The sequence below is a fragment of the Capra hircus genome, chromosome 4 (genome assembly GCF_001704415.2).
Source record: "Capra hircus breed San Clemente chromosome 4, ASM170441v1, whole genome shotgun sequence".
Taxonomy (NCBI): domain Eukaryota; kingdom Metazoa; phylum Chordata; class Mammalia; order Artiodactyla; family Bovidae; genus Capra; species Capra hircus.
Window position 1 is genome coordinate 16,329,149 of NC_030811.1, and position 13,069 is coordinate 16,342,217.

The following is a 13,069-nucleotide window of genomic DNA, read 5'->3' on the forward strand; positions in this document are numbered from 1 at the left end:
GATTTATAATATAGATCAGAAATAAGTGCCATGTTTTATTTATCACAGTTAGTATAAGTGATAGACTTTTCATGAATTACAGATCAGAAAAGCCTTGTCATCTTCTCTGCTGGCATAAAATGTTTAACTGGTACCAAAGTATAGAGTTATTCTCATTGGTTTTTTCCTTATGACACCTCTGTAGAAGTCTTATCTTCATTTATTTAACAGATAATCAATCCACTTGACCCATTTGAAGGTATAGAAAAAATAAGAATATACTTGCATATTTCAATGTGAAATCTTTACCTGAATTTCTAAAAGTTCAGCTTTGAGTTAAATAACCCTTAAGGACTAATCATTACTTTATGCACTTCTCGCGCAAAGCTACCATTTACCTTCTTTACTTTCTTGAGTATACCATTGTACTCCATCTCTATACAAATCAATTATTTTAGTTACTTCTGGCTGATCACTCTTGAATTTTTTCCTTTTCTAGTTTATGTTACACACTGGAAGTTAATTATGAACCTTAGTGTCACTTCTTCAATTTAACCTTAACTTCTGGACAGAAAAAACCATTCCCAATATAGTTCCCTAAAATAGGAACTATTAGGTGATGACCTACTTAAGAGGTCATCAAAAAACATTTGTATTAATAAAAGGCTTAGAAGACAAAGCAGAGGTCTATTTCCCATAATATAGACCAAGGGTCAGCAAACTCTTAAAGGGCCAGATGGTAAATATTTTAGGCTTGTGGATCTTGCAGTCTCTAAAGACAACTGTTGAACTCTGTCACTAGTGTGAAAACAACCATAGATAATAACAGGTGGCCAGCCCATTGTATTTTGCCAGTCCCAGATATAGGCAAAAGGGAAGGAAGAGTTGAGAAAAAAAGATGACATACACAGGATCACTCCAAAAGGACTGGTTCATTCTACTCTATCATCCTGATAACCAAATTCCTGAAGAGAATAAAGAGCCCTTGACATTTGAGCTGTGGTGGGGTCAGGATCATTTCTCCCATAATTTGTACTTTAGAATAAAAAGTGTGGGTTATCCTTAATCTTTGAATGTAATAAGCAACAAAACAGAAAAGCTACCAAATTTGTTTGCATTGGGAAGTAATCATATTTTAAAAGAAATCTGAAATTGTTTACCCAGATAAGCAGGATACTGAAATTACTGAGGGGTCATGTGTATGCTAGAGGACAGTCTGTTGTTCTCTAATGAGCCTAATGTTCTCATTATATAGGCATTCCTTCTGTGAGTCCTCATAAGGTTGAGTAAAGGAGCCAAAATTATCCTAACAGGAAAATATTCACTAATTAACAGACTCCCCTAATAAGTCTCCACCCACATATTCCTCCCTCCCCATTTAATACTAGCTTGCATTCCAGCCCTTTTTCATCACTATCCAACATTGCTATGAAAAACTAAAGCAGACTGATTGCTAGTCTGACAACAAAAAAAAGATTTTAAGGATTTATTGAAGACAGTGGAAAGCCATTGGGAAATAAGGATACAGCAGAATTAAATTAGTCCAGTTAACAGTAAAAGAGAGTAAGTGTCTAAAGGATGACAAGAGAACAGGCTTTTCTAAAGAAACTGAATTAAATATCAACAGATTGATGGAGGCATTGAGGGAACTGATGAAATCCTTTAAAATTTTTCTAGAAATGAGTGATTGTGATGTGAAAGATGAATATTAAATTGAGAGTTTCAGTTTATATTATGGTAAGCTTGATATTACAACCAACAAAACCTTGATTCCCTCTGTATTAATTCTAAGAATTAACATATTATTGACATTATAACAATATTTTTGTTGAAGTAAATGAAAATAAACTTTTTATCAATCTTAATTTCATTTTTCAAGATACATTCCCAAGTCAGATCTTCTTCCTACTTTTTGCTATGAAATTTTTTTTTCTGATTTTGTTGGATTTATTTAAAGTAGCCTTTTCTTAATACCAATTTTTCTCAGCTAAAAAGGTCTTCTTCCATCTGGCTAGACCCACATACAAAGAGGGAAAAGAGTAGGAGAGGGAAATAAATGAATAAGGAGATTTTGTGAAATATGAAATCAAATCTTTCTAGGTTAGATCTATTGTCAGCATGTTCAAAGTTGTAAACTTTGTATTTACTTTCAAAACTAACATTCTTTTAGACTATTCCTCTTTATATCTTAGTGTTACTAAGATTCCCCTGTTCTCTTGGGCTTGAACATTTGCAGCATCATTTTTATATCTTGCTTTTTCATCTTCCCCATAAGCAAATAGTCATAAGATGTCACCTTTCCTTTTGATATATATCTCAAAGTTGTTTTTTCTACCACCATTTGGGCCCATATTTCTTCACTTGAACTACTAATGACATTAATCTGCTATATAAATTTCCTGCCATTGATTTCTCTGTCCATTTACATTCTTCATTGCTACTGTCAAAATAGGATTTTATTCTTTATTGTAAGACTTCAATCACCATCTGTTCCTTTGTTATAAAACTTTTGTTTACTTCCCATTGATTATAAAATATAAACCTTTTAGCATTTCATTCAGTTTCAGTCATTTCATTCAGTTTCAGTCATTTATCATTTATTACTCCATTAAACCAAATTTAATATTTACTGTGGGATAGGCACTGTATCAAAATAGGGAATTAAGATGAATTAGCATACAGTCTTTGCCCTCAGGGAGGTCACGGTCTAATGGATGAATCAGACATATAAATAAATAAACACAAAAATATACAGTGATAGTTTATAGAAGGGGATGAACTCTACCTGATTAAAGACAGTCAAGTTTAGCAGAGAAGAGACATTTAAGCCAGATTGTAGAAGATAAACAATGAATATGAAGGAGTAGGAATTTATTAAGTACCTAGTGCTAGGGGTTTTAAGAAGGAAGAACATTGTTAAGGAAATGGTATGTGCAGAAGTATGGAAGTACCTTTATGTGGGATGTAATTAATACTTGATATTATAGAGAAGATAACATGTATTATTCTGAGTTCTCTGTAGTTGATAGTGAAGGTCCAGTAAACTGAGTGGGAAAGAAAGTGGTCAGCTCTTCACTTTAGAAAAATCTTTTGAATTGGTGAGAGGTTTGATAGATGCAATTGTTAGGATTGATACTGTAAATGGCATGCTTACTATGTGCTAGGTCCTTTACCAAGTACATAAATTTTCTTATTCCATCCTCATAAACACTTGTGAGTTAAGTACTATTATTTTCCTTCTTTTACTGTTAAGAAAATTAGATTTAGAGATGTCAAGAAACTTATTCCAGATCACACAGGTGATAAATGATTGAAATGGGGTGAAACCTGGCCATTCTTCTTATAGTCAATCGCTGTTCTATCTAGTAGTAGAGGAGAGAAGTGGGAGATGAGAGATAAAAAAAAAAGACAATGCCTAGAATTCTCTGCCTTAGATGAATACATAGTATTTATTTGATTCATTAAGATAGAAATGCCTAGGGAAGAACAGGGTTTGTAGGAATGAAAATGTTAACTTTTATTTTGGACATACTGACTTGAAGATGTCTGTGGATCTTTACTGGTTTAGAAATCCAATAGCAGTTGAAATAAAGACTTTGAGTAGAGGTACACATTTAGAAATAATTAGCCTATTTGTGTTAAAGTCATGGATGTAAATTATATTACTCCAAGATTATATAAATTGAAAAGAGGGTAGAAATGCAACCCTAGTGATCATTAACATTTGAGATATAGGCAGAAACTGTCTTTCTCTGTCTTCATTATAGGCTCCTCTTCCTAAATTTAGCTTCAAACAAATAAGAGAAAGTAGTATTGAAGAAGCCAAAGGGAGAAATGGGGACTTCAAGAATGCTGAAGTAGTTGATGGCAGTTGTCATTGGGACTCAAATGAGATGTAACTATTGAATATATTCAATATAACTATTGAACTGGGCAATTACAGTGTCATTTTGATGTCATTGAGAGCTGTTTTAGAGGTCTAATGGAGGAGAGCAAAAGCTGGTAAAGATTTGGGATTCAGTGCCAGATTTGAGAAGCTTGGCTACAAAGGAATGACGAAAGCCATAGACTGAAGCAGAGTCATGTGAGAGCCTTGAGCATCTTGTAACTTGAGGGGAAGAAGCAAGTAAAGAGAGAGGTTCAAAAGAACAAAAGGAGAAATAATTAAGGTAGTAAATAAAAATTCCTTGAGCTTGAAAGTGATGTTCCTCAGGGGCTATGAGAAGTTAAAGGTGAACATAGCTGCCTCTGAACTCTTTAGAGGCAGAATGACCATGGGCAGATGACTTAACCTTGGGGCCAACAGTGTCTACCCCTTGTAGTGATGATTATTCTTGGCACAAAAAAAGAATTCAGAAATTATAGCTAATATTATGCAGATGTTTGTAGATAAAAAGACAGAACAGAATGTTCTTTGATAGCTTCTGTTTTCTCTATCCTGCTAAAAAGGGGAAGAGCAGTAATTAGGAAAGGAACCATAGGAAATTGGGGGAAAGTTTGAAATAGCCAGTATTGGAATACTAGAAGATCTTGTTTAACCTAGATCACATAGAAAAAGATTGTCAGAGAGCTTTAAGAACATATTTAAGATTGGAAAATACAAGCTTATGGTGGTTATTAGAAGTAGGTTGTCTAGAAGGCCTTTCTTTCCTTTTTTTTTTCTTTTTTTTTGGCAGCGCTGCTCAGCTTATGGGATCGTACTTTCCTGATGAGGGCTTAAACCCCAGCTCTCAGCAGTGAAAGGTCAGATTCCTAGACCACCAGGGAATTCCTCCTCTGCTTTTCTGCATCCTATCTACCACTCAAACTCCAGCTCTTAGATTAACTTCTTCAAATGCTTCACCAGTGACCAAGTTCTATAGTTATTTCTTTATCCTTTGAACTTATGTTGCACCAAGAATCTTTTTACATATACCATTTCTTTGGCAATTAATTAAGCAACTTTGGCACCTTTTTTTGTTGTTTTCTTATGCTCTTATTTCTGTGTTTGTATATCTTTCTTAGATGATAAGCTGTCAAGAACTCAAAGCTAGTGAGACCACCATGATTTTATATTTATTGGTAGTCATACAACCACTAACACTTAGCATCTTATTTGCAGATATTTGTTGATTATTCTGTATAAAATGTTAAAGGTTTTCTATAGTACGTTGAACATAGCAGAAATGCATCTGTAAAGAATCTTCTCTTGTTTTAGCTTATAAGCCTTTGGGCATATTTAGAGACATTTAGGGTAGCTGGGTAGTTCAGTCATCAGTTATAAACTAAGTTCTGTCAAAGTCCAAATTGTGTCCAAATTGTACTGCTTTGCCAGTGGACTCCTCCCTCGCTGCCCTGCCTCACATTGTTGTAAAAAGCTGTATTTTAATAATAAAGACAACTAAAAAAATGTTTCCCTTCTAGTGTGTCCTTAAACATTTATATTTTTATGATCATATCAGTGTACACTTAATTTTGTATCCTTTTTTAATTATAAACATGTTTCATGATTCAGACTTCATAACTGTTTTAGTAGCTGCATAATAGGTTCTAAATTGACACAATATAATTTACTTAACCAATATGTCAATATGCCAAAAATGTCAGTATGCCTAAAATAGGGAAATAATTATTTCTGGTGTTTTTTTAGTATAATGGATAATGTTGCACTGAACATCTTTGTGCATATCATTTTTTCTTATGAATTATTTCCTTAGGAAAAATTTCCAGAAGTGGAATTATAGGATCAAAGGGTATGAACATTTTATGGCTCTTAATATGTGCCAATAGAATGTTTTTGAGCATTAATGCAGCCATTGGTTTTGAATGGCCTGAAATGGATTTCAGCATTTGATCAGGACTAGTAATCCCTTTAGTCTAGGGTTAGGTTGGCAGGGGTTTCAAAATTTTTATTTTATCATGTTAACTAGTTAATTCCATATTCTTTCTGTTTTGTGAAGTAATTTATAAGATAGGTATTATTTTGAATTCACCTTTCTGTTAATGCTTAGTGGAAAATAAAATGTTGCTTTTTTATCATATGCTTTGATTAAGTATACATTACTATTTATTTGTAGGACTTGATTAGAGACCAAGGGTTTCGTAGTGATGGAGGTAAGTAGTGATTTCAATTTAAAAAAAAACAAAAACCGGGGAAGAATGCAGTTGCTTTGCTGCTTGTCTCCTTTATATTTGCTTCTTGCGTGAAACACAGACACAGAGAAAAATATGTAGAGAAAAATAAAAAATTGTTTGCTTTTCCTTAGTAATTATCATTTATCGCTAATAAAATTTTAACTGATTTTAAATTTTAACTCCAGAAACAGAGAAAAAGAGAGGACATAAAAGGGGAGTCTTAAATGTGACATCTATAATTTTTTAAATGTTTTTATCAAATTATTTTACCCATTTTATTCCTATCTCCACTAATACTTAAAGACTGAGTTTACAGTCAGTTAAAACTTGACTTCCTTAAATCATTCTTGGGGAGAATCCCTGGGATTACCTGCTACAGCTTGTCAGTTTGATAGACACTGTCAACTACTTCCCTTCAGCTTTCTAGAAGGCCCTGGAAGATAAGTTTTATACCGTGGACCCCTAATAGAAAAGCCCAGTTCCCCTCTTACTAGTCCAGTAAATAAAATAAGCAAATGAGAGATCAAATTGAGATTTCTTAAAGAATTTTATCAGCTGTTTACTCTGGCACCCAGTGAATATTGGGGTCATAGAAAAACATTACTTTAGAAAATACTTTTTAAAATAAGAGTTTACCCCCATAAGATTTTTGTAAGAGATGTTGTTTGAAACAGTCTTGACGTTTTCTTCCAGGTGGTCCTTTATGCTTCCCTCTTCAACTGTCATCTGTTTAATAAGGAAGCCCTGCAATGTCCACATACTTTGTTTAGAGTCAGTCTCTTCACTGTGACCCTGCTTTATATTCAAAATATCTAAGCCCACATGCAAAGATACTTTATGTCAAATGTTGCATGAACCATCTTTTGTTATGTTTCTATACACTTGTGGACCTACCAAAATAATAAGCCTGTGTTATGTAGTCTGGACTTAGTATTTACTATATGTAGTACATAGTTTAAAAAGTTTTTTTTTTTCCTGTTTGTTATTCCATGAACCCACCAATTAATGTTGCTGCCAGTTTGACTTTCGTATGTCTTAATAGCTGTGGCTTTTGACAGTTTTGCCCAGTACATCCTGCATTTAAATGTGGCCATCACGTTAGCATCACAGAGTTAACTTAGTCATAAAAATTGCCTGCTTAGTAACCAAAAATCAAACAGCATTTATCCTTTATATGAATCACTTTTAAAAGAATGATTGGAATTTTATTAAAATAAGCAGTTTTTTAAACATCCAGAATTATTTTGTGAAGCAGGCTTCAACTCATTTATTCCCCGTGACTTCTTTCATTTCTTCTGTGTCTGTCTTCCTGTGTTTGCCTGCCCCTCTCTTTCTCTTCTAACAGCCCCTTTGAACCAGCTGATGCGCTGTCTTCGGAAATACCAATCCCGGACTCCCAGTCCCCTCCTCCATTCTGTCCCCAGTGAAATAGTGTTTGATTTTGAGCCTGGCCCAGTGTTCAGAGGTAGTTGGGCTCTTCTTTCTTGTTTTCACCCAAAGCAAATTAAATATAAACACCAGATACTGTTTGTGTCTCGCCCTCACAGTGTGCTTGTAAGTGTGAGAGTTTTTAGTACTCAGTCTCTGCTTGGCCTGGCTGGAGTGCTCTGGATGTGCTCCTCACACATACTCACTTCCACAAGCTTTCTGTATGCTGTCTGTCATAAATGTTTAAAAGCGAGAGCTGAAATTTCCATCTTGTTTTTTGTTAATACTACTTTTTGGTCTTGATAATATCTTAAACTCAGGGGGTGGCAGTAAATAATGTGGGGAGGGTTTTCTTCAAGCTGAAGTTCTTCTACTTTAATCCATTTAAGCGATAACCTTGATGGTTGCTAATATCAATTTTTTTGGTTTTTAAAAAATGGAAATCCCTATTATGAGTTCTTATTAGACTTTTGGCTTTGACCTTTTGTAATATTTGTTCTTTTTTTTTTTTAAAGCATAAGCCATGTATATTTTATATCAAAACTAGGGAACTTAAAGAAGATCTATAATATATTTGAGGTATTTTAGCATACTTTAGAAAATTAAGATTGATACTTTGAGTTATGCTCTCATATGAGGGGAAAGTTTAGCAGTATAATTTCATCCATCCACTTTATCTCACCATTCTTTAATTAGTGGTTAAACTAATTCTTAAAAATTTAAGTCAAAATTTAGACAAGTGTCTTGCTGTAAATATTTTTAAAGAATTATATTTACTGGTTTTTGCTAGTGTCTGTTACTTATTCTGAATGAATGATGGTTTTCAGATTTTTGTTCTTTCTGCCCAACTTTCTTAGAGAATCCATGGAATGGGCTGGAAGTTATAGAGAACCGAGTAGTGTAATTAAAGTAAGTGATGCGGTACAGCACTGAGTAGGTCAGGATTGTGAAGCCTGAGTAAACAGTTAGGGCTTTATGATGTTGAAATATTATCAGTGGAAGGCAGAATATGGATTGTAGTTAATAGATATTCCAGTTAATAACTCTAGTTAATAGATATTCCAGGTGTCATTTTCTTTTAGAAAATTGCATGTGAGATCATGGAAATTCCACATGATGACATACGTGGTATAGTAATGATGAAATTTCTACACAATTTTAATATTTTAAATGTTGCCATTAGTATTTTGATCCTTGTCCTTTCAGAGAGAGTAACTTTTTAACTTGAGAATAGTTGCCTAATTTTTTTTTAATGGAAGTCTTTTTGTTCTGTTTGTCCAATTATTAACTGACATCTCAGTCCTGCTTAGCTATGCTCAGGCCCCACCAGGAGTCATTACCCTGAACCCCTCTGAACCAGGTGCTTTCTGTACATGAATTGGGATTTTTGCTCAGTCAGCACTTGGAAGAAAAAGTATCCATCAGAAAGGTATGCAACCCTGCCAGCTGAGTCCATTTTCAGAGTGTAGCCCTTGGACTCATTTTGCTGATAAAATATTTCCATTTGTAGTAACTTGGCTGAGATGCCACTGCACTTACCTTGTTCTCATTTTATATAGGCAGAGATTTTTCAGAAAGTCTTGAGAAACCTACTTGGCTTTGTTGGCATTAACTTTGTTGTGCAGGTAAACTTTGTTTAGCAAAATAAGGCTCCAGAAGCCAATGACAGTGACCAGTATCTCTCTTAAATAGTATATAGTATGTAGTGTAGGATTTTTTTAAATTTTAGTGGCTAATATGAAAGAGTTAAATAATGTCAATATTAAGGACATTATTAGAAAATGTTTCTATTTGGAGCATTTCTATCTTTTTTTATTATTATTGATTAGCTGTTAATGTCACATAATTAAGGTTTATTTTTTATGTTTGCTTTTATATTGATTTTGCCTTTTAGTTTTTTTGATCAAAGAAAAAATTGGGATATATTTAAGATTGTTTTTCTCCTAGACACTACAGCAGTAAGCAAAGTATATATCTATAATCATATATTTTAAAGGTTATTAAATTGACCAAAATGCTAAAACTGTAAAACTAAAAGAAACTATAGTTTTTAAATTTATAGTTAATCACCAAATGAGGCCCTCTTTTTGCCTGTCCTTTCCTAATGGTCAATATTAAAACATGCACTGCATTTTTTTAAAATAAGTCTACATCTCCCTGCACCCTCTGCCCCCAGTAAGCTAACATACTTGATCCTCCTTTAATAGATAAATTTTTCCTTTCACTAACTTAGGATCAACCACAGGTTTATCTGCCACACCCCCTGCCTCATTACCTGGCTCACTCTCTAATGTGAAAGCATTGCAGAAATCTCCAGGACCTCAGCGAGAAAGGAAGTCCTCTTCATCCTCAGAAGACAGGAATCGAATGGTGAGAGTTTTCCTCTGAAGTGCTTTCTTCTTAGAAATCATTAAGAGCTGATAGTTTTTTACTTAAAGCATATTCCCACAATGTTGATTTTTGCTCTCAACTCTAATATAATTCAGTAAAAGGCAGTTTGGGAAGAGTTAGAATAGTGTTCTGTTTCTGAACTATGGAAAGAGAGTAAGCTGGGATTTTAGGAAGCATTAGGCATATATGTTTTAAAGAGTTGGTCTGAAATTCAAATATCTACCAAAGGATATTTTTTCCTATTGAAAAATTAAATTTATGCTGTAACTTAAATATTTATTAAAAACTAATCACATTAGCAGTAGTGCACTAGTATGCATACCAGAGTTTTGTATGTGTTGATAACATTTTTGAGAGAGAGATTGGATCAGATAAAATGTATGAAGTAATTTAATTTAGTACTGACTGGGAGAAAATAATTAGATTATCAACAGTTGCCTAGTACCTTAACTCAGATTTTTGGCCTTTGAAGCCAAAGCTAGTCACAAATGTGTAGTGCTTATCTTGCCCCTAGAAGTCTTCCAAATGATTTTTTTTTTAAGTTGCTTTATTTTATTGATTTTAATACTGAAATTTAATATGACATTCTGCTCATAACCAGTAAATAATTTTTATTTTTACTGAATTATTTCCATCCTAATATTGACTTAGTTCTTAAACTTAAGTTGTGTATTGTAAGAATCATCTTCCTATTATTCCTCGAGTATAGTTTTGTTTTGTTTCTCCCCAAAGTTCTTATTCTCTTATGTCGCTTTCAGAAATAGAGGAATGTACTTAGTGTCAAACATAAAGTTTTCCTTTTTTGTTTGCTTTGGCTTGACTTTTGCCTTATTTCTATCAAGAAAACGCTTGGTAGACGGGATTCAAGTGACGATTGGGAGATTCCTGATGGACAGATCACAGTGGGACAAAGAATTGGATCAGGGTCATTTGGGACAGTCTACAAGGGAAAGTGGCATGGTACGTATGTCATACAGTGATCTTGTCACAACTTTTGTTAAAATTACCAAAGGGAGTATTCACTGTTTGTATCATTAAACTGTTCTGATCAGATGCAAGAGTTCCCCAAAGGTTTTTAACAAAAATTATGGGAAATAAAAATTGGATTCACAGCAACGAGAAGTCCTCTTATTATACTTCAGTAATAATTTTTAAAGATGATGATCCTCTGGATGAGCTAGTCACCAAGATATTTTTTTTATAAGTCTTTCTGCTGGTAATTTTATATGTATTATAAACCACAAGTAAACATATAAAAAGAGAACTTAACCAAAGGAAGAAATGACCAGTAAACATATAAAAAATGTTCAGTCTCACTACTTGTGAAAGAATTAAAAATTCAAAAAATAGAAATCATCATTGCCTCTTAAGTGACTTTCTTTCTTTGAAAAAATAATCAAATGGACAATAATTATTTTAATTGATTGTTTAGAGTTGTGATTGTAATGCTGCTGGTGGGAAAGTAAATTGCTATGAATTTTCTGGAGGGCAGTTTGGCAATATGTATATGGAGCCAATAATTTTATTTGTAGAACAGGAACAAACAGATGTGTAAGTATATTCATTGGAGATTTAATATTAATGAAAAATGCCCATTAAAAGAAGATTGGATTATACTGATAACATCCATATATAATTATATAGATAATAAAATGGTATGGTAGATCTATATTTATTGATATGGAAAAGTTTCTGTGGTATATTTTAAAAGCAGCACGTATAATATCCCATACTATGATGCTACATATATATATATATCATAATTTTCTAAATGACCATCAATATTTTAGTATATATCTTTTTTAGGTTGTCTTTTTGGTGTGTGTGTGTGTGTTAGTCAGTTGTGTCTGACTCTTGGCAATCCCATAGACTGTAGCCCACCAGGCTCCTTTGTCCATGGGATTCTCCAGGCAAGAATACTGAAGTGGGTTGCCATTTCCTTTTCCAGAGGATCTTCCCAACTCAGGGGTCAAACCTACATATTTATAAATGTTCATACTGCGTACTTTTAAGAGCCTAGTAAGGAATACAACAGGTCTTCCCATGTGGCACTAGTGATAAAGAATCCACCCTGCCAGTGCAAAAGATACAAGAGACGTGGGTTCGATCTCTGGGTCAGGAGGATCCCCTGGAGGAGGGCATGGCAACCTACTCTGATATTCTTTCTTGGAGAATCTCAAGGACAGAAGAGCCTGGCAGACTATAGTCTGTAGGGTCACAAAGAGTCAGACACGGCTAAAGTGACTGAGTATACACACAGGGTATACAAGAGTAGGTTAACAGTGATCATTTTTGAATGACATGATTATGGGAGATTTTTATTTTATTCCTTAGGCTTTTAAAATGTTTAAGTTTGTTAGTTTTTTTTGCTATAAGCATTTGATAATCAGGAAAAATCAATGTTAGTTTAATTATATTGAAACATACATGCAAATAAGTGCACTTTAATGTACAGGTAGCTAAAATTTTGCAAAGTTTACACATCTGGTCAATAAACAGAGCATTCCCAGAACTCTAGAAGTCCTTTTCATGTCCCCGACCCCCAAGAGTAGCCACTATCCATACCTGAACAGACATAGTAAGATTCGTCTGTATTATTGTATGTAGTTGTAGGTTATTCATTCTCTATATAGTGTTCATTGTGTGACTATAGGCATGACTATTTACTGTGTGACCAGCATTTGAATAGTTTCCAGTTTGGGGCTTTTATAAACGCTGCTGCTGTGAATATTCTTAGCACCTGTCGTTTAGTGAACATATGTGTCCACGGTGGTTGTATATACCTAGGAAAGACTTGTGGGGCCAGTAGTCCATTCTAAAGGAGATCAGTTCTGAGTGTTCATTGGAGGGACTGATGCTAAAGCTGAAACTCCAATACTTTGGCCACCTGATGCGAAGAGTTAAGTCATTGGAAAAGACCCTGATGCTGGGAGGGATTGGGGGCAGGAGGAGAAGGGGACGACAGAGGATGAGAAGGCTGGATGGCATCACCGACTCGATGGACATGAGTTTGAGTAAACTCCAGGAGTTGGTGATGGACAGGGAGACCTGGGGTACTGCGATTCTTGGGGTCGCAAAGAGTCGGACACGACTGAGCGACTGAACCGAACTGAAGTGGATATTAACAGTGTTTCAGGTGGTTGTACCAATTTATACA

At 34.2% G+C, this 13,069-nt stretch overlaps 1 protein-coding gene across 3 annotated transcripts in view; it reads left to right on the top strand.

Moving 5' to 3' along the window:
- BRAF (B-Raf proto-oncogene, serine/threonine kinase) overlaps nt 1-13,069 on the top strand; it is a 163,932-nt gene that overhangs the window by 100,867 nt on the left and 49,996 nt on the right. For all 3 annotated transcript variants that reach the window (XM_018046858.1, XM_018046857.1, XM_018046859.1), the window contains exons 9-11: nt 6,036-6,072; nt 9,755-9,891; nt 10,755-10,872. In XM_018046858.1, the coding sequence (XP_017902347.1) occupies nt 6,036-6,072; nt 9,755-9,891; nt 10,755-10,872 (292 nt within the window). The remainder of the gene's footprint in view (nt 1-6,035; nt 6,073-9,754; nt 9,892-10,754; nt 10,873-13,069) is intronic.